This window comes from Chlorocebus sabaeus, chromosome 12 (assembly GCF_047675955.1).
Source record: "Chlorocebus sabaeus isolate Y175 chromosome 12, mChlSab1.0.hap1, whole genome shotgun sequence".
In the NCBI taxonomy this organism is placed as follows: domain Eukaryota; kingdom Metazoa; phylum Chordata; class Mammalia; order Primates; family Cercopithecidae; genus Chlorocebus; species Chlorocebus sabaeus.
Genome location: NC_132915.1, coordinates 103,051,838 through 103,074,295, shown reverse-complemented (window position 1 = coordinate 103,074,295; position 22,458 = coordinate 103,051,838). Strand labels below are relative to the sequence as shown.

Here is a 22,458-nt window from a genome sequence, read left to right as displayed (position 1 = left end):
GAACCCCTCTTGCAAAGGAAGGCAGCAGGAAGCGAACTCTGAGGTGCGAAGCTATTAACGTAGCACAGAAGTCTACCACTGGACAAGATCACCAAAAATACCCTAAAAGACTCCAGTGTTTCCATTTCATAGCAAGCGCACTTAGAGGCAGATATGAAATGCTAGGAGCCGAAGTGAGTTTCTGTAGGATCGTGCTGCCCAAGTTCAACTACAAATGGGGCAACCACCTTCCAGTGTGCCCGGGACTGAGCGGGTTCCCAGGACCTGGGACTTTCAGTTTTAAAATCAAGGTGGTGAGGAAACAGCTCTGTATCTTGATTTAAGATGGTTACATGAACCTATCCATGTGTAAAACTGCACAGGACTGTACACAGAGCATGTGTAAAAACCAGTGAATGCTGAATGAGCTCTGAAGAGCGTGTCAGTGTTGGTTTTCTGGTTTGCTATTGTGCTTCTGTGGGTTTTCCAGGACATGGGCCATTCAGAGCTGCAATCAGGAAAGCCCTGGCAAACAGAACAAGTTGGTCACCCTGGCCACGCTGAACACATGTCGATCGCCCTGCCCCAGGGGCTTCGGGCATTTCGCTGGAGGCCAGTCCCCAGGAAAAGCAGCACTGACATACACTCTGTGGCAAGAGAACCAAGCTGTCTCTGGGACTGTCACACACACACTGCGGTCCTTGGTAAGAAAACAATGTGATCCGACCGGCGCGGTGGCTCAAGCCTGTAATCCCAGCACTTTGGGAGGCCGAGACCGGCGGATCACGAGGTCAGAAGATCGAGACCATCCTGGCTAACACGGTGAAACCCGTCTCTACCAAAAAATTCAAAAAAAAAACTAGCCGGGCGAGGTGGCAGGCGCCTGTAGTCCCAACTACTCGGGAGGCTGAGGCAGGAGAATGGCGTGAACCCAGGAGGCGGAGCTTGCAGTGAGCTGAGATCCGGCCACTGCACTCCAGCCTGGGCGACAGAGCGAGACTCCATCTCAAAAAAAAAAAAGAAAACAATGTGATCCAAGCCAGACTTACCTCCCCCATTGTTGGGTCATCAGCTTTATAGGCATCAAGCTTGTCCTGGATTAGCTGAGCCAGCAGGGCATTGTCCTTGTATTCCCTGACAAAGGAGGAGTGACAGAGCATGAACTACCCAGCACCATGATGGTGCTAGCTGCCCCCGGGAAAGGAAGTCAAGCAGTGCAGGGGGTTAGGGGAGATGTGAGCATCGTCTGTATTGGTGTTTTTACAATGAGAGTATAATTAGAAAGGAAAAGCAAAATGAAACACTTAGCTCAGTGCCTGGACCATAAATAAGTGATTTTCTTATTGCTTTTTTACCAGAATGATCTAAGTGGAAACGTACATCTTTCCAAGCAGCTTCAGATAAACCACCGCACTTCCACTGGGGGTCCTGACCAGTCAGTCAACCTTTTGCCACCATCAGGCCCCCAGCCTGACTCCCATGATTCTCACTTCCCTCAGTTCACATTCTCTTGGGTCTTGTATTGTTTTGTTTGTTGGAGAGTGACATTTCAGCTGGCATGGCCAGAACAATGTGAGAACCTTTGAACCTTTCCCCATGGTTGGGTCTGACGGCACTCCCTGGCCCCCACCTGACCTGATGCTGGGCTGGTGGCTGCCTGCCTCCTGGCCAGCGTCAGCACTGCAGCAGCCCCACTACCAGCCTGAGCTCCTGCTGGTCAGTCAGGAGACGCCACCTAGGTCCCATTTCTTAACTGCCAGCCGGCTTTGTCATGAGTACCAACAGTGGAGGGAAGCCAGGCACTGGGACAGCAACCAGGAGGTGTTTTTCTATGGCCACAACTTCCAGCAGACAATGAGGTCACAGGATGGGTGAACCCATGATCCGTGGCAACACCAAGCTCTTGGTTAACTCAGCACAATGCCTTGGAAGCCTAAGCCCTTCCTGCCCTACTCCTAACCTGCTGGCAGTTACGAGTCTACCTCTGCACCCTCTCAGATTCTGTCCTTACCTGTCCACGCCATTCCCATCACTCCAAGACCAGGCCCTTTGTTCCTTCTGCAGTGGCCTCCTGTTCAGCCACCCCTTCTGGTTTTTCCTTGCCCTGACTCCTGCTCATATTCCAGCCTTCACTTTCCCAGAGTGCTGTGGTCACCCCCTGTCCAAATCCCCCATAGGTTTCCAGTGATAACCACTGAAGGACATAATCCCAAACCTGACATCTGAGACCTCCAGAACTGGCTTCATCCCATGCCACTGCCCTACACATACACTGTGCTAGACTACCCGTCTTCCCCAAATGTGCCCCACGTTTTCCCAACTCCAAATTTTTGTTTATACCAAATGCAAGAGCCGACTGTACACACAAAATGCTGGCCCCTCTCTCCTCATGAGCCTATTGTCACCTGTGGTCTGCAGACTGGCTTCACCCTTGGCTCAAAGGGCCCTCTCCCTACTGTGCCCCCAGCACTTGGCCTGTCCTGTCTTGCAGGGTCGAGCCTGCAGGGGTGCATCTCTCATACACACACACGCTGGAAGGCAATCCCACCCATCCTCCCTGATCATGGGCCGGGTCTTCAGCTTCAGGTGCCCCCAGCACTCAGCACACAGCAAGCAAGTGAGGAATGTGTGGCTTTATAAAATCTGAGGAACATGTCCTTTGGAGAATTACTCTCTTTGTGTTTTATCTTACTCTGCAACATCTTTAGTAAAGATAGTATTTGTCTTTAAAGATTAGAAAGACATTAAAAATGGTAGGCAGCCTGAGTTGCAATTACATAGAGGTTCACATTTTCGTTATTCAATAGTTGATTTGTGCTTTTTTCTGCATGTATTATTATATTTTGCTATAACATTTAGAAGATAACAAAACCATTGGAAGAATAATTTTAAGTGAAAGATGCTCAAATCCTGATCTTCTTGAGACAACTGTCAGAGGAAGCTTAAGGCTGGAGGAGGAGTCCAGGCCAGCTCCTCGCTTGGGGGACACACAGGATGCCACTCTGGCAGAAAGGTGCGCTGCCTTACCCCCGATACCGCACAGCCGGGTACTCCTTCAGGGTGGCACACAGGGTCGCGATCTGCTCTGCCAGGCGCTCCAGTATGGGATTCTTCATCTGAGCCTTGTGGGGACTGTAGAAGCTTTGGAAAGAGTCAGCAGAGTCCAAGGAATAGACCTGGGGAGGAGAAAAAGTATTAATACATATTGCGAACTATCGGAGTATTCTCCGACCCTGGCAGTGAGTCTATAGAGTATGTTCCTGTTTCTTCCACAAATATGTGCTGGGTGCCTACCACGTGCCCATGTGCTAAACACTTGGGAACTATTAGTGGCCAAAACATCCCTGTCCTCAAGGAGTTTGCAATCTAGTAGGAGAAAGCAGGAAATAAACATAATGAAAAGCGAATTGTGTGGTCCTGAGAAACTGGCAAGAATATGAGAAAATATCAGAGCAGGGGAGGATGTCTAGGAGGGCTGGACAGGGAGGACGTCTGAGCAAGGGCTTGAAGGTGGGATGTTTATCACCAGCAGGGGACTTCCACATGCAGGGAACAGGTAGTGCCAAGGACCTCGGGCAGGTGTGTGTCTCGGGTGCTTGGAGAACAGTGACAAGGCCAGGAGGAGAGCAGAAGGGGTGTGAGACTACACTGGAAATTGTAAGCTTAGTTTCAATAAATAAGAGACAAGCCAGATACTGTGTGTGACTGCGGGCAAATAAAGGAGCTATTTATGGATTTAATAATACCTTATCTTCAGTAGTATGTTCTAAGTATTTGTCTTTTCTTTCTTTCTTTCTTTTTTTTTTTTTTTTTTTTTTTTTTTGAGATGGAGTCTTGCTCTGTTGCCCAGGCTAGAGTGCAGTGGCATGATCTCAGCTCATTGCAACCTCTGCTTCCCAGGTTCACACCATTCTCCTGCCTCAGCCTCCCAAGTAGCTGGGACTACAGGCATCCGCCACCATGCCCGGCTAATTTTTTTGTATTTTTAGTAGAGATGGAGTTTCACCGTGTTAGACAGGATGGTCTCGATCTCCTGACCTCATGATCCACCCATCTCGGCCTCCCAAAGTGCTGGGATTACAGGCGTGAGCCACCATGCCCGGCCATATTTGTCTTTTCTTTTTCCATTTCTTTTTTTTTGGAGTGTGCTAGAAGTTGAAGATTCTCTCTTAAATGACTGAGTCTTCCAGTTATCAGTATTCTCTTAAATTCTCATTTATATAAACTACCTTAACCTTAAAAAATGGTATATAAAAGAGTTTATTACTTTATCAAAATTTCTGAAATATAATATTGTTGAATATGCTAAAGCTGGATTTTGTTCTGTCCACGTAGGGACGGAACACACAAAAGAAAAAAAAAAATTCCTTTCCCCAAGCAGGTGACAGGCTTTAGGCCAAGTGAGAAGGAAGCCTGTTTTCAAATGTTCACACTACATCTTATGCATCTCTCTCTCTCTGAGAATAGGTCACTCTCTGGTGTCTCGAAGCTGATCTGTAAAGATCCAATATGCCACAATCATCTTTTAGCTCCATAAAATGCATCAAAGTCCTGTGGTTTTTGTTTCCTTGTTTGGTAAGAAAAGACATTTTAACAACTCTTAAAATACCAAGACAAGTTGTGTCTGTTCTCTCACAATCAGCTTCACCTTTATTTGTTTAATAATTTTGTTTGTTTCCAAGGGAGCACTTTATGGGCCTGGCATTTGGCACTTGAAGTGTTAACAGCTAATGACGAAGGCTGCCATCTGCTCTTTCAGCATATGACAAACTGAGGTTATCTCTACCTAAAAAACAGTCTCCTTCGCAGCAGATGGGATGCTTCTGCTCCCCTCCCTCGCTCTCCTTCCAAGCGCGTTTCTGATTGGCTACTCTGTGGTTATTCAAGGAGTCAGCCGACAAGAGTGAGCACTGAGAGCAAGGATGAAATGCACACAAAGAAAGGTACAAGGCTGATGCAAAGTCAGAAACAACTGCAGAGTAAGATGAGGGCAGGGGGCAGGCCCTATGGAATACTATTTCCATTCAGTAAACATTCACTTATAACCTGTTATTTGGCAATTCAGAGCATGGTACCTTCCCTCCCCCACTCTTTAGTAGGTCCCACCCCACCCTCTCAGAATAAGAGAGGATGCAGATTTCCTTCACACTCCCTACTCAGGCTCACCTGGGATTCATACGGGAGAAATGCAATATTGATTTCCGTCAGAGTTTTGATGACTTTGGCTGCTCGAGATTTTACCAGTTCATTAAACAGGGCATCTGGACAAGCTGCAAGCATGACAAAAGACAGTTGGCTTTCCTGTCCATTTGCTGGTTCATTTAATAGCTGCACATGTACAGTAGGCTCTTCATTTTATCAGGATTTTTTTTTTTTTTTTTTTGAGATGGAGTCTCACTCTGTCACCCAGACTGGAGTGCAATGGCGTGATCTTGCTCACTGCAACCTCTAACTCCCGGATTCAAGCAATTCTCCCGCCTCAGCCTCCTGAGTAGTTGGGATTATAGGCACCTGCCGTCATGTCCAGCTAATTTTTGTATTTTTGTAGAGACAGGGTTTCACCATGTTGGCCAGGCTGATCTTGAACTCCTGACCTCAGGTGATCCACCCACCTCAGCCTCCCAAAGTGCTGGGATTACAGGTGTGAGCCACCGCACCTGGCCAAAATCATTCTTCTGCTATATCCTTTCCACTTCCTCAGTGGTGAGTGCCGTGGGAGTTTATCCCTAGAGAGAAGATCTCTGGGTGAATTCTTACTGTTTTATACTCTGTAGCTATCCAGGTCAATTCATCTCCCTCTGCTTCTCTGCCAGAATCTGAGCATAAAATCCCCATAACATAAGAAAACTAATTCCACGGTAATGACGCAGGTTCTATTTAATTCAAAGACTACTGGATTGGAATATCTTTGTAGTTGAAAAATTGATGGAAACATGCTACAGCATACAGTGCTGACTGGAAGTCTACATAATGAAATGCCAAGCCTCAGGAAGGTCATTCGCAGCACCAAGGCTGTCAGTCCTGAGAAAAGGTGCTTGTGTGCTATTTTTCAGCAGGAAGGACTGCATGATCTAGTGGGTTTGTATTTGGTGCATTTATTTTTGTCTCTTATGCAATTTATCTTCTGAAGAGAAACTAGCAGATTGGGACAAGCATGGTAACAACCCATTTCTTCCCTCTTGACCTGCCTTAGTTTTGGCTCAGCCCAGCTGTGCAGAAATGCTAACCTGCCTGATGGGACTGGGGACAGCTCTCGGTTGTACTCACAGTCAGTGAAGAAGACATGTGCGGCCCGGTATTTAGCAGTCGGCGGGTCCTTAAAGTCACTGATGAGAGAGTGGACAGACTGTGGACAGGGGGAAAAAAGAGGGACCTGAATCCAATTCTAGAGCCAAATGGGACCTGTATCTGAACTGAGTTAAATCCAATGGCTTCAAGACACTTGCACAAAATCAGGAGATTTTTGATGCATAATTCTAACACTCATGTTTGGCCACAACCAAGTCCTGAGGACTTAAAATTAGTATTATTTCAGAGTTTAGATGAACAAAGGCCTTCTTAGCTCATTCTGGAATGACAGTATCAGTTCTTTGGAGCCATGTAATTAGTTGTTAGGAAGACACCCACAAAAAAAGGAAACTGGGCAGAAACCTTCCAGGAGATTCACATTGATGACCTTTTGGCAATTTACTTGTATCTGTAGAAACTCATATATAGGCCAGTTTTCAAAGTGGAAAGAAAGTGTGAAAATTGGAGGAAATTTATATAGCCTAAGACACCTAAGGCTGGCGTGGTGGCTCACGCCTGTAATCCCAACACTTTGGGAGGCCAAGGCAGGTGGATTGCTTGAGCTCAGGAGTTTGCCACTAGCCTGGGCAACACAGCAAGACCCCCATCTCTACCAAAAATTAGCTGGGCATGGTGGTGTGTGCCTGCAGTCCCAGCTATTTGGGAGGCTGAGGTAGGAGGACCACTTAAGCCCCAGAGGTCGGGACTGTAGTGAACTGTGACCACACCACTGCACTCCAGCCTGGGTGATGGATGAGACCTGGCTCAAAAAAAAAAAGGCTGAGCGTGGTGGCTCACGCTTGTAATCCCAGCACTTTGGGAGACTGAGACAGGTGGATCACTTAAGGTCAGAAGTTTGAGACCAGCCTGGCCAACATGGTGAAACCCCGTCTCTACTAAAAATACAAAAATTAGCTGGGTGTGGCGGGGGGGGCGCCTGTAATCCCAGCTACTCGGCAGGGTGAGGCAGGAGAATCTTGAACCCGGGAGCCGGAGGTTGCAGTGAGCTGAGATTGTGCCACTGCACTCCAGCCTGGGCAACAGAGTTAGACTCCGTCTCAAAAAACAAAACAAAAATGACAAAACAAAACAGAACCTGCCTAAGACAACTATTACCCAAAAGCAAGGAGTTGGACCTTGTTTGGAAGGTGATTTGAAGTAACCTCCAAAATTATAAGACAGGTAAATCTGAACAGTAACTGGATATTGATAAAATAAAATGAAAGCATAAAATACCAAAGTCTGGAGGTGGACTGCTAATTAGGCAGAGTGGGTCCTACCTGAAGAGGGAGTGCCAGGGGGAAAACTAGAATGATGCAGGGCCATGGAACACAGGCTCTGGTTTTCTGCACAGCTGCTGTGTTTAAGAACGCTTAGTACATCACTTCTCACTGCATAAACACCACCCTCCGCCCCACCCCACTGTGGATTGCATGCTTAAACAGAGCAGTGTGTTAAATGCGTGCTTAACCTAGAAATGTCAGACAGTCTGTGCCACATAAATCCCAAGCCAGTCCATCTAACCTTAGCCAGAGTCCTCCTCTGGTGGAAGGTTTACCTTCTCGGATGGAGTGATGAGATACACAGCCTCCAGGCTGGGGAGTGGCTCTCTGCGCTTGTTGATATCTTCCACAACTAGACAACAAAACAACCCACAGTGAATAAGAAAACATGATGGGTGACCATAAAACCAGAAGCAATATAGACAGGCTACCTTCAGACTGTTGCAGATAAATATGTACTGGGAGGGGGGAACAATCATTCACCCATTCCTTAAGGTTACCACATTCCTTGGGAGTGAATTCCATGGTCTCAACATGCCCAAGATGTTAGAATCTGAAATCCAGGCTGGGTATGGTGGCTCATGCCTGTAATCCCAGCACTTTGGGAGGCTGAGGGGGGCACATCACTTGAGGTCTGGAGTTCAAGACCAGCCTGGCCAACATGGTAAAACCTCATCTCCACTAAAAAACTACAAAAATTAGCCAGGCATGTTGGAATGTGCCTATAATTCCAGTCACTCAGGAGGCTGAGGTGGGAGAATTGCTTGAACATAAGAGGTGGAGGTTGCAGTGAGCCAAGATCGTACCACTGCACTCCAGCCTGAGTGACAGAGTGAGACTCCATCTCAAAAACAAAAACAACAACAAAGGAAAATCTGAAATCTTACCACACTAGATAGTTCTCACTTCCCATTTCAGTTTAAGTAAATTCATTGATCTGTTCTGAGAGAAAATGGAAAATGCTATCTAATTCTGTCAAGAATGGGTCCTCTGCCCCTTCTTCCGCTTTGTCTCGTCTGCCCTAGATAATCCCAATTCCTTTAGAATTTCCATGTTGGGTTTATTTATCAACAGCTGGATAGTTTCATTGCTCTCCTCTGCATACCAAATGAAGGCATTCCAACCATATCCTCTATACAATATTGCTTCCTTCAATAGTGCAAAGATTAAACATTCTATTTGGTTGAAACAAGCCATGGGCTTTGGTTTGCTTGTTTCCTCTACAGTTATGTCAGTAACTTCACTTGGAAAGAACAGCTTTTGGGAGAATCTTACCAATCACCTGGTAAGGCTTAAAATGTGTTATCTACTGTCTTTTGGCATGGAGGGAGCAAGGCAATTATACAGGTGCCATTCTTCCTGTGCAGATGATTTAAGTAGATAAAAGCACCACTTTAAGGGATTGTAACATTTATAAAGACTTGGAACATTTATAAAGACTTTCACCCCAAATAATGTTCAAATTAATACCAAAATCCCTAAATATCTACTTTACCAGTGGTCATAGATTTTTTAATTTACTAGGCCACTGGCCGGGCGTGGTGGCTCAAGCCTGTAATCCCAGCACTTTGGGAGGCCGAGAAGGGCGGATCACGAGGTCAGGAGATCGAGACCATCCTGGCTAACCCGGTGAAACCCCGTCTCTACTAAAAAATACAAAAAACTAGGCGAGCGCCTGTAGTCCCAGCTACTCGGGAGGCTGAGGCAGGAGAATGGCGTAAACCTGGGAGGCGGAGTTGGGCAACAGAGCGAGACTAGGAGACTCCAGCCTGGGCGACAGAGCGAGACTCCACCTCAAAAATAATAATAATAATAATAAAATTTACTAGGCCACTAATACTTGCCCCCAAAATATTTCAGAGCTTCAACATAGGGTTGCTAACTTTTAAATTTTGCTAAGTAAGAACACTTTTTTCTTTTTTTCTTTTTGAGACAGTCTTGCTCTGTCGTCCAGGCTGGAGTGCAGGGGCATGATCTCAGCTCACTGCAACCTCCACCTCCCAGGTTTAAGCGATTCTCCGGCCTCAGCTTCCTGAGTAGCTGGGACTACAGGCACATGCCACCACGCTTCGCTAATTTTTGTATTTTTAGTAGAGATGGGGTTTCACTATGTTGGACAGGCTGGTCTCAAACTCCTGACCTTGTGAGCCGCCTGCCTCCACCTCCCAAAGTGCTGGGATTACAGGCGTGAGCCACCGCGCCCGGCTGTAAGGACATTTTTTTTTTTTTTTTTTGGAGACAGAGTCTTGCTCTGTCGCCCAGGCTGGAGTGCAGTGGTCAGATCTCAGCTCACTGCAAGCTCCGCCTCCTGGGTTCACGCCATTCTCCTGCCTCAGCCTCCTGAGTAGCTGGGACTACAGGCGCCCGCCACCTCGCCCGGCTAGTTTTTTGTATTTTTTAGTAGAGACAGGGTTTCATCACGTTAGCCAGGATGGTCTCGATCTTCTGAGCTAGTGATCCACCCGTCTTGGCCTCCCAAAGTGCTAGGATTACAGGCTTGAGCCACCGCGCCCGGCCGCAGGACATTTTTTAAAAACCACTTTTGGGGGTAGGAGAGAGTCTGTGTATAGTGGAGCGCTCTGAATCCCCGTCTCCCACAGGAAGTCAATTAATGAATCAAGAGATAATAGAACAGGCATTTATGTAGAAAAATCAAAAAGATGACCAGAATGAAGAGCAAGGCGGCTGCCTCTGGGGTAATGGACCCCGAGGATGGGAGATGGGAGGACAGGGGGTTACTGCTCTTTTCTTAGATCCTTGTTAGCTCCATTTGGTGTTTTTCCCCTTTACTTTTGTGGATTGTTTTGTTTGTTTTTGCTTTGATAGACGAAAAAAATAGTTTCAAAAATTCAATGAAAAAAATAACATCGTAAGCTCAAAACAGGGGCAAGCCTAGTCTTAAAACTGGCAGGGCACGGTAGCTCACACCTGTAATCCCAGCACTTTGGTAGGCCAAGGTGAGCAGAAAACTTGAGGCCAGGAGTTGAAGACCAGCTTGGCCAACATGGTGAAACCCTGTCTCAACTAAAAAAAAAAATAAAAAATATATATATATATATATATGTGTGTGTGTGTGTGTGTGTGTGTATGTGTGTGTGTGTGTATATGTGTGTGTGTGTATATATGTGTGTGTATATATATGTGTGTGTGTGTATATGTGTGTGTGTGTATATATGTGTGTGTGTGTGTGTGTATATATATGTGTGTGTGTGTATATATATGTGTGTGTGTGTGTATATATATATAGCCGGGTGTGCTGGTGCCTGCTTGTAATCCCAGCTACTCAGGAGGCTGAGGCATGAGAACTGCCTGATCCCAGAGGCAGAGTTTGCAGTGAGCCAAGATTGCACCACTATACTCCATCCTGGGCAACAGAGCGAGATTCTGTCTCAAAAACAAACAAAAAACACACTGAGTTAGATCACTAAATGACATAAAAGTCACATCAAAAATTGTGTATGTGTGCCAGGTGCGGTGGCTCACACCTGTAATCCCACCACTTTGGGAGGCCAAAGCAGGTGGATCACTTAAGGTCAGGAGTTTGAGACAAGCCTGCCAAAATGGTGAAACCCTGTCTCTACTAAAAATACAAAAATTAGCTGGGCACAGTGGCAGGTGCCTGTAATCCCAGCTACTTGGGAGGCTGAGGCAGGATAATCGCTTGAACCCAGGAGGCAGAGGTTGTGGTGAGATAAGACTGCGCCACTGCCCTCCAGCCTGGAAGACAGCAAGATTCTGTCTCAAAAAAACAAAACAAAACAAAACAAAAAACTGTGCCATTTACAGGACTATGCTTCTGCTGAAGGATACACTGGATCTGTTTTTTAAAAATGAAGGAATCACATCCATGTGCAACCAAAATGAATACAGACACATGTCTTATACCCTTTAGAAATGTTGACTCAAAATGGATCACAGACCTAAATGTAAAATGCAAAATTATAAAACTCCTAGAGGATTACATAAAAGAAAAGCTAGGCGGCCTTGGATTTTGCAATGACTTTTTACATATGACACCAAAGTGACAATCCATGAAAAAAAGAATTGATAAGCTGGACTTCATTAAAATTAAAAATTACTGCTCTGTGAAAGATGCCATCAAGAGAATGAAAAGACAAGTCACAGACTGAGGGCAAATATTTCCAAAAGACACATCTGATAAAGAACTGTTATCCAAAATATATGAAGATCCTTTAAAATTCAACAATAAGAAAACAACCCAATTAAAAAATCGGCCAAAGACCTTACAGACACTGCACCAAAAAACAATATACAGATGGCAAATAAGCATGTGAAAAGATGCTCCACATCCTAGGTCATCAGGGAAATGCAAATTAAAACAACGATACCGTACCACTACACAGCTAGTAGAATGCTCAAGATCCAGAACACTGACAACTCCAAATGCTGGTAAGGATGTGGAGCAACAGGAACTCTCATTCACTACTGCTGGGAATGCAAAATGGTCAGCCACTTCAGTATCTTACAAATCTAAACACACTCATCATGTGATCCAGCAATCGTACTCCTTGTTATTTACCAGAAGTTATAGCACACATTCCAAAGCGTGAATAAAACATAAACATACAAATAACTATAAGGCAAATGTCTAAATAAGCACCACCCCAGTTAAGACACAAAACCCAACCCAATCGGCACCACATAAGTGCCCTGGCTCCAGCTCACATTCCCTTCTGTTAACACCATTTCCTCTCTTCCCTGCAAACAGAATCATTACCCTCCTTTGAATGGTGAGCTCTTCTCTTGAGGTTTTACCCCCTACATCTGCATTTTAAAACAACACAGCTGAGCTCTGTGGTCTGAACTCTGTGGAATGAAGGCTCACTATCAGTGGTCTTGCGTGTCTTGCTGTCTTTGCTCACCGTTGTGTTTATCAGATGCATTCATGTTACTGTGAGCGCTCAGGGCTCGCCCATTTTCATCCCTGTAGAGTGTTCTGCTGTGTAATTGCACCACAACTGACTTAACCATTCTACACTTGATGTATGTTTTGGTTGTTTTCCACTTGGGGCACCTATGAGCAACACTGCACATGTATCCTAGGCACACATACCTGAGGTTGTCTAGGACACACACCTGACCACAGACTGGCTCACGGGACATGCCTACCTTCAACTTTACTAGACACTGCCAAGTGTTTTCAAAGGGGCAGACATTCCATCACGTAGGAGTTTCCATTTTTCTACCTCCCCACCGTCACTTGGCACTCTCAGAGATTAAATATTCTAATATTTTGAATCTATATCGGCATCTCACACTCTGGTTTGAATTGCATTTCCCTGACCACTAATGACAGCGGACAATTTTCATAGATTGATTGGCCATTTGCAGTTCGTCTTTTGTTAAGTGCCTGCTCGGAACTTTTTTCTTTTGGGTGGGCTGCCTTTTCTTTCTTGATTTAACCTTTCTTTTGGCATTCCTTTAACAGACATTGAATGAGCATCTAGCCCTGGATTTGGTGCTAGGGATTCAGTAATGAACAAGATAGCCTTGGGCCTCTCAGGAGCTTCTGGTCTTAGCGCACAGGTTGCTGGAAGAATCTAAAATCAAAGGAGATAATAATGAATAGGAAAGAGCTAAGCCCGCCACAGAGAGAAGGCTCCAGTACTGCTCAAGCACAGAGAGCATGCTCACTTGTTATGCCCTCGGTCATGATGTCTGTCATCTTGCAGCAGGAGGACAGCATCCTCATGCTTAACTGATCCACCACCAGCACCTGCAAGGAAAGAGAACAGCATATTGGCTTCATGGCATCTGCTGTGGTTCTCGCTCAGCTTACCGCGTTAGACTCCAAAAGGGGCTCCAGAAGTGCCGAGTACAGAAGAAACTATATTTCCTATGGACCAGAAGCCCAAGGGAATACATGCTCGCTTGTACCTCCCGCACCCTAACCTAACCTTCTAGGAGTTAGAGTTTCCTCTCACTGACCTAATTTTATAAACTTAAAAAAAAAGTTTCTACTTCCCATAATAAAGTAAATACTCATTTAAAAAAGGAAAAAAATCAGTCGGGCATGGTGGCTCATGTCTGTAATCCCAACATTTTGGGAGGCCGAGGTGAGTGGATCACTTGAGGTCAGGAGTTCGAGACCAGCCTGGCCAGGATGGTGAAACCCCGTCTCTACAAAAATACAAACATTAGCCAGGTGTGGTGGCTCACACCTGTAATCCCAGCTACTTGAGAGGCTAAGGCAGGAGAATCGTTTGAACCCAGGAAGCGGAGGTTGCAGGGAGCCGAGATCACGCCATTGCACTCCAGCCTGGGCAACAGCAAGACTCTGTCTCAAAAATAAATAAAATAAAGGAAAATATCATCTACAGCTCCAACATTCAGAGATAATCATATTAGTGAGTACTTTTTCAGGGCATACACGTGTTTAAGGGGAGAGTGAACACTACCGCCTGCACATGGGGTCTGGCATGTGGGGACTTAATGAAAGGCATCATCAGAACTGTGCCACTAACACACATGTCAGCTGGGACAGAGTGTACCTCAGCCTAGGCTGGAAGAACAAGAATGTTCCAGTCCTGGCCCAAAAGCTTCAGACCTGCAACTCTTCAGCTAACTTTTCTTATCTCCATTCAGCCCACAGGGGAGAAGAAGCTGGCAGTTAAAACAAGGCTATTTCTCCTCCCTTTTTGTAATGCTATAAACTGAGAAGGAGGCAATAGGAGGCAGACACATCAGGGCAGATAGTGTGGATGAGAAAGCTTTCTGCTGCAGTACAAGGGCCAATTAGTTTTTATTATACAAGGCAACTTCCTCAAGATTGGTTTAAAATTCACATGTCTACAAGCCCATCACTGATGGGAAGGGTAAGAGAGAAAGGTATGCTAAAGAGTTCCCATCGGGCCCGGCACAGTGGCTCACGCCTGTAATCCCAGCACTTTGGGAGGCCGAGACGGGCGGATCACGAGGTCAGGAGATCGAGACCATCCTGGCTAACACAGTGAAACCCCATCTCTACTAAAAATACAAAAATTAGCTGGGCGTGGTGGCGGTCACCTATAATCCCAGCTACATGGGAGGCTGAGGCAGGAGAATGGCGTGAACCCAGGAGGCGGAGCTTGCAGTGAGTGGAGATCGCGCCACTGCACTCCAGCCTGGGCGACAGAGCAAGGCTCCGTCTCAAAAAAAAAAAAAAAAAAAAAGAGTTCCCATCGGACGGCCTCCCCTTGTGGGTGGTGAGGACAGATGTGCTGGTTAAAACAAAGGCCCCTGGTGAGACTTCAAAGTCCTCCCATACTAATCAGCTCTGTTGTTCCTAGGCCCAATGCACTTGAAACTGCATGGGCTTTTGACTACAGGAAAACTTAAGGGCTTTCTTGGTTGGTATAAATCCTTCAGCAACATGCAAAAAAATCAAGTAAAACTGCACACTCTTCTGGCCAGTATAATTCTCAACCTCAGACAACCAAGTAGTCCTTAAAATGCTGACTTCATGCATAGGGGGCAGCAGGTGCCACTCCTGTACCAACCACTCCAGAAACCCGGCCCACTCTCAGTTTGATTGGCTTAAATACTTCTTTCAAGTACACTATAGCTTCCAGCACTGCTCTCAATGTTATATGAATAAACGAGCTTACTATTTTTGTCTTATGCAGTTATAGTTCAATGAGGATAGACCAGACGAGGGCTTTGAGCCCAAACTGTGCATGGACTCCATGGAGATGCCTTATGGCCACAAAGAGGCAAGAAGGCCTCTTCTTCCTCTCCCAGAGCCAGCAGAATTATACCTTTTTCTGCTTTACTTAACGGGTTCCAGGTAATGTTTTGTTTGAACAAAAGAGTCAGGCACTGCTAACTGCCTGACAAGGTGGTCTTTAAGATAAGCTTTATGACACACAGACTTCTTTTTTTTTTTTTTTTTTTTTTGAGACAGAGTCTCACGCTGTCGCCCAGGCTGGAGTGCAGTGGCGCGATCTTGGCTCACTGCAAACTCCGCCTCCCGGGTTCACGCCATTCTCCTGCCTCAGCCTCCTGAGTAGCTGGGACTACAGGCGCCCGCCACCGCGCCCGGCTAATTTTTTTTGTATTTTTTAGTAGAGACGGGGTTTCACTGTGGTCTCGATCTCCTGACCTTGTGATCCGCCCGCCTCAGCCTCCCAAAGTGCTGGGATTACAGGCGTGAGCCACCGCGCCCGGCTGACACACAGACTTCTTAACCAAGACCATATGAAATGTGAGGCAGAGCAGATCACCTTTCTCCAATCCAGGAGCATTCTGTACTCTCTGGACAGCAAAAGCCTTCATTCCTGCCTACAACTTTCCTCCAACTCCATCCCCTTCTGAATTTTTCCATGTGAACTCACCTTAAGCCCATTAACTGTACTTTCTACTCACCTTCCATTCCCCCTTCTTCTTAACCTTCTTTATCACATCGTGCATAATCTCTAAAAAAAGAGAAAGAGAAAAAGAGAGAGAGGGAATTAATGTAATATCAAAGACTTCTACACACCTTAGGCTTTGTGTTTCTGAATCATGCAATTCACCAACTGGTTTACTGAGCCATAATCAACCCACCATAAAAATAGTTCTCAGCTGGGCACGGTGGCTCACACCTGTAATTGGTGCTAGGGATTCAGTGATGAACAAGACAGCACTTCGGGAGGCTGAGGTGGGCGGATCACCCGAGGTCAGGAGTTCGAGACCAGCCTGGCCAACATGGGGGAAACCCTGTCGCTACTAAAAATACAAAAATTAGCCAGGTGTGGTGGCATATGCCTGTAATCCCAGCTACTCGGGAGGCTGAGGCAGGAGAATGGCTTGAGCCTGGGAGGCAGAGGTTGCAGTGAGCCGAGATCGCACCATTGCACTCCAGACTGGGCGACAAAGCAAGACTCCGTCTCAAAAATTTAAAAAAAAAAAAAAGTTATCTTCCAGTCTTCTTAATTCAGTGGTTTTCAAACTTTTTGGTCTCATAACTTCTTTATACTCTTAATTATCGTATTGGAAATTAAACTGAGAAATTTTTAACAATATTAATTCATTTAAGATGATAATAAACATGTATGTTAACATAAATAGCATTTTAATGAAAAATAAATATATTTGTCATAATAAAACATTTTTAGGGAGATGGCTGGCATTGTTCATTCTCCTGTCTACTTCTGGATTCTCCTATCTGCTTCTGCAGCCAGTATGTCCTGAAATGTACAACATCTGGGAAACTTCACCATGCCCCGTGAGAGAATGAAAATTAAAAGGCAAACCACATCTTGGTCTTAGTATGAAGATAGTTTTGACCTCATGAACCCCCAAAAGGGCTCGGATTTGAGAACCACTACCTAAAGTTAAGTGGGTAAAAGGCGGTGACAATGCCTCAGGCCGCATGAGCCCTCCTCAAGCTCTAAAAACAGATGTGAGGAGCAGTTGTGAAGCGTTCCCAACCCTGAGCACATCTCCAGAGCACTCTCATCCCCAAATCACCATTTTGATGAGCCCCATTACCTAGAATACCACACACACACACCCCGACCAGCTGTGGAGGCTCTATAGGAAAGTCCACTCTTGCTACTCTGTAAACCCGAGTAACACACTCCCAGAGCAACCTGACGGGCAAGAGCTGTTGTCAGCACGTATGCTTCAAACAGTTAGACAATTATCTAGGGCTTAATGGTTCCTAAATCTGCTTTTGACTATCTTCAGTAATCACTGAATCATAGTAAACACACACACACATACACACACACACATACACACATACACACACAGCAGTAAACTTGGAAAACACAGAAAAGCATAAAGAAAAAATTCCAGCCAGGCACAGTGGCTCACATCTGTAATCCCAGCATGTTGGGAGGCTGAGGTGGGTGGATCACCTGAGGTCAGGAGTTCGAGACCAGCCTGACCAATATGGCGAAACCTCGTCTCTACTAAAAATACAAAAATTAGTTGGGCATGGTGGTGTACACCTGTAATCCCATCTACTCAGGAGGCTGAGGCAGGAGAATTGCTTGAACCCAGGAGCTGAAGGTTGCAGTGAGCCAAGATTGCACCACTGCACTGCAGCCTGGGCAACAGACCCAGAGACTCTATCAAAAAAAAAAAAAAAAAAAAAAAAAAAAAGAAGGAAGGAAGGACGGAAGGAAAGGAAAAAATTCCATGTATTACTGATGTACTTAAAAACAATCAGACCAGGTGCGGTGGCTCATGCCTGTAATCCCAGCACTTTGAGAGGCTTAGGTGGGTGAATCATGAGGTCAGGTGAAACCCCATCTCTACTAAAAACACAAAAATTAGCTGTGCCTGGTGGTGTATGCCTGTAATCCCAGCTACTTGGGAGGCTGAGGCAGGAGAGTCACTTGAACCAGGGAGTCAGAGGTTGCAATGAGCCAAGATCATGCCACTGCACTCCAACCTGGTGACAGAGCGAGATTCCATCTTAAAATAAAAAAGATTAGAAAAAAAAAAAAAAATCAGGCAGGGTGCGGTGGCTCACGCATGTAATCCCAGCACTTTGGGAGGCTGATGGGGGAGTATCACCTAAGGTCAGGAGTTCAAGACCAGCCTGGCCAACATGGTGAAACCCTGTCTCAACTAAAAATACAAAAAAATTAGCCAGACATGGTGGTGCGCACCTGTAATCCCAGATACTCAGCAAGCTGAGGCACGAGAATCGCTTGTACCCAGGAGGCGGAGGTTGCAGTGAGCCGAGATCCAGCCACTGCACTCCAGCATGGATGACAGACTGAGACTTCGTCTCAAAAAAAAAAAAACAACGAAAAGAATTATCTGTAATCATGTCAACTTGAAATGCATAATTAACATTTTAGTTTATTTCATACTAGTTTTTTCTATGCACTTTTACATAGTTAAGATCATGTTGGCCAGGTGTGGTGGCTCATGCTTGTAATCCCAGCACTTTGGGAGGCCAAGGCAGGCAAATCACTTGAGCCCAGGAGTCCAAGACCAGGTTGGACAACATGGTGAAACCCTATCTCTACAAAAAGTACAAAAATTAGCCAGTCATGGTGGCATACACCTGTAGTCCTAGCTACTCAGGAGGCTGAGGCAGTGGGACTGCTTGAGCTAGAGGCAAAGTTGCAGTAACCCAAGATCACCCCACTGTACTCCAGTCTAGGTGACAGAGACTCTGACTCAAAAAAAAAAATGCTGTAGATATATATATATAATTTTATATTATGCTTTTTTCACTTAATGTACTCATTTCACCCATTTTAATAAAAATGCTTACTAGGATTTTAATGCCTGCATAATCTGTCCATGGTCAACAATATTCCCAATAGCCATTTAGACTACTTCACATGTTTCAGCGTAGTGAAAAACTGGAAACCAATATATCCATAATAGGGCAGTGGTTAAGTTAATTAGGTTACATTTGTACAATGGAATACCATGAACCCATTGGAATAATATGGGAAAAAAGTACGTACTCATTCATTCAGACTTTCACTCAATAAGCCTTTGTTGAGTAATCGCTACTTGCCAGCCATTGTGCTAAGCCCTGGGAATGAACAAGATACTATGCTGCTCAGCTCCTGTGGAGCTGCTGCTCTAGGGAAGGAGGCAGGCACTAACTGAAAAGAGCAATTGCGTCTTCTCATAAGTGCTCCGAAGTAAATAAATAAGGTGCTATGAATTTTTTTTTTTTTTTTTGAGACGGAGTCTCGCTCTGTCGCCCAGGGTGGAGTGCAATGGTGCAATCTCTGCTCACCGCAAGCTACGCCGCCTGGGTTCACGCCATTCTCCTGCCCCAGCCTCCCAAGTAGCTGGGACTACAGGCACCTGCCACCACGCCCAGCTAATTTTTTGTATTTTTAGTAGAGACGGGGTTTCACCGTGTTAGCCAGGATGGTCTCGATCTCCTGACCTCGTGATCTGCCCGCCTGGGCCTCCCAAAGTGCTGGGATTACAGGTGAGAGCCACTGTGCCCGGCCAATAAGGTGCTATGATTTTTAAAAAGGGTGTGGGCAGCCTACTTAAATAGGGGGTCAGGCAAGGCCACTCTAAGCAAGTTGGACCTGACAAGGAAGAAGTCAGTCAAGAACTAGGAAAAGGAGAAGGAACAGCACAAAGTCTTGTGGATAAAGGAAAATGAGATTGATATTTTCTGGGAACTGAAGATGATATACGCTGAGGTTGGAGGCCAGATCATACAGAGTCTCATAGTCTTTGGTAAGGAGTATGATTTTATCTGAAGGGCATTGGAAAGTCATGGAAGGTAAGGATGTGATCTAATGTACTACAGAGAGATAAGAAGGAGCGGGCAAGAACGGAAGCAGGGAGTGGAGTCAGGAGGCCTATCCAACAGTCCAGGCATGACAGTGGCAGAGGAGATGGTGAGAAGTGGGTAGATTGGATATACACTGTGGAGGTAAAACCAACAAGGCTAGCTGATACACTGGATGTGGCAGAAAAGAAAAGAAACATAGCTAACGCCCAGATTTTTGGTTTAAGACAAGAAAGTGATGTAGAGACATTCAGAGAGTTTTAGAGGGAGGAGAACTGGTCTGTAGGAGAACATCAGGAGTTCTATTTTAGTTGTTTTAAGATTGAGATGTCTAGACACATTCAAGGGAAGATGCTAAATAGGTAGCTAGAGTTAGCTCTTTGGCTTGGAAGGACAGCCTCAGCTGCAGTGAAACACTGGGGACTTATCAAATAGAGGCAGGAGGGAAGGCTGCAGAAAATGACTCTGACAGGAGCAGTGAGATGGACAGATACAGTCTTTGTGGACCTTGACAAGCATTTCAGTGAAATGGTGAGAATGAAGCCAGACTAAAATGGGAGAGGAGGAAGACAAGACAGACAACAACTCTTAAGAAGTTTTGCTTTGGCTGGGCGTGGTGGCTCATACCTATAATCCCAGCACTTTGGGAGGCCAAGGCAGGTGGATCACGAGGTCAGGAGTTCGAGACCAGCCTGACCAACATGGTGAAACCTTGTCTCTACCAAAAATACAAAAATTAGGTGGTAGGCCTGTAGTCCCAGCTACTCGGGAGGCCGAGGCAGCAGAATCACTTGAACCTGGGAGGCAGAGGTTGCAGTGAGCCAATTCTTGCCATTGCACTCCAGCCTGGTGATAGAGCAAGACTCTGTCTCAAAAAAAAAAAAAAAAAAAAAAAAATTAGCCAGGTGTGGTGCCGCGTGCCTATAGTCCCAGCTACTAAGGAGGCTGAGGCAGGAGAACTGCCTGAACCTGGGAGGTGGAGGTTGCAGTAAGCTGAGATCATGCCACTGCACTCCAGCCTGGGCGACAAAAAAAAAAAAAAAAAAAAAAAAAAGGAAAGAAAGAAATTTTGCTTTAAAAGGTAGCAGAGAAAAGGCATGAAAACTAACAGGGTAGACAAACACTTGGATGCAAGGGTAAGATTTGTTTGTTTTTAAAGATGCGAAAGATTATAGCATTTTTAGTGATGCTGGCAATAAGTCAAAAGGGAAGGGGAGACTGACGATGCAGGAGAGAGGATGGAGCAATGGAAGACTGAAGTCTCTGAAGAAGAGGAAGGAGTTGGAGCTGAGACACAAGAGGAAAGCCTGACCTGGGACAGGAGGCATCCTGTGTGAAGGAGAGGAAAGCCGCAGATGGGCTTGAAGACACGGTGGCAGAGGTGAGGGGTTTCCTTGTTGGAGATGAAGTAATTGGCTAAGAGTGGGGAAGAGGTGTTATATATGGAAGCTTTGAAGAAAGAAGGTATCACATATCTTCCCAGAGACTGGGAAAGCCAATTTACTATGGAAATGTTTTAGCATTTACAGACAGTACTAAGGACTAATTTGATGGTCATGACCGTGAATTTAAAGTTAAACCAGGCAGCTTAATAATGGTTTTTCCCAATAATGTTCGGCTGTCCAGGTGCAAGAAAGGCCAGTTTCAACTAAGGTTAGAGTTTTCATATATGAGTACAAAAGAGGAAGAAAATGCTCAAAATATATGGCTAAGGGGGAAAAAGCATGCTACAACTATTTTTAAAGCAGATATGCATAGGAAAATTAGAAAAACTCATACCAAAATCTTTTTGTGCAATAAAGTTATAATTAATCTTTACTTGCCAATTTGTGCCTTCCAATGTTGTCCCAAGCTTTCTGCATAAGAAAAATGCTCTCAAAATAATGTGTCAGTGAACATCTTTGTGGCCAGGGCTTTTCTTAGCACAAATTATTCCATTAGGGTAGCTTTCTGAGTATGGAATAAATTGGTAAAACATCTACATGTTCTGGCCTCCTGATAAATTCTGCTGAATTACTTTCCAAAAGTATATCTCCCACCCTCACCAGTACTATATGGCTCTCCAAATTAACATACTAATTGATAAAATATCTTGAGGTTTACTTATATTAATCTTTGCCACAATGACAGCAGAAAACAGTATATTTCACTCTTTATTTGAATGTATTATATTATTGAGGATGAATGTATTTTCTTGCCACTAAAAATTAATATAAATTCACTGAAAAAAATTAAGTCACCTTTTGATAGGGAAAGGCAGAGATACAATCAAAAACTAAAACCAAGTACTACAAGTGTTAAAAGACACACATAAATTACCACTGCAGCTGCCACCGTTCCTAGGAAATTATTTTCCTTTCCAAAGTTCTCAGGGCATATATTTGTCCTGGGTATTGTTAATAGCTGATTCTAATCCTGCCCTACATTTTTCTAATCCAATACCGAAAAGGAAACAAGGATTAGAGCTCGGTTTAGCATTAAGAATCAAGTAGCTTGAGCTACCTCCTCACAATCCCGGGCAATCGCATTTCATCTCCTTCCTAAGTCCTCTTCATGTAGAGAGAAACAATGTAGTCTTCTGAAGCGGGTCCAGCCAGGAGGTCTTACTTCCGCATACCAAACCATGTGTATCTACAGCCAAATGCCTGTTCCACCACCCATCTAGTCTACGGAGATGTGTTCAAAAGACCGGGG

At 45.2% G+C, this 22,458-nt stretch overlaps 1 protein-coding gene across 3 annotated transcripts in view; it reads right to left on the bottom strand.

Annotated features, from left to right (window-relative positions):
• The window catches only part of STXBP1 (syntaxin binding protein 1), an 82,043-nt gene that overhangs the window by 27,258 nt on the left and 32,327 nt on the right, over positions 1-22,458 (bottom strand). For all 3 annotated transcript variants that reach the window (XM_008006156.3, XM_008006157.3, XM_008006158.3), the window contains exons 2-8: positions 15,915-15,964; positions 13,206-13,287; positions 7,826-7,902; positions 6,247-6,325; positions 5,146-5,249; positions 3,007-3,155; positions 1,029-1,113 (exon numbers count right to left, since the gene is read on the bottom strand). In XM_008006156.3, the coding sequence (XP_008004347.1) occupies positions 1,029-1,113; positions 3,007-3,155; positions 5,146-5,249; positions 6,247-6,325; positions 7,826-7,902; positions 13,206-13,287; positions 15,915-15,964 (626 nt within the window). The remainder of the gene's footprint in view (positions 1-1,028; positions 1,114-3,006; positions 3,156-5,145; positions 5,250-6,246; positions 6,326-7,825; positions 7,903-13,205; positions 13,288-15,914; positions 15,965-22,458) is intronic.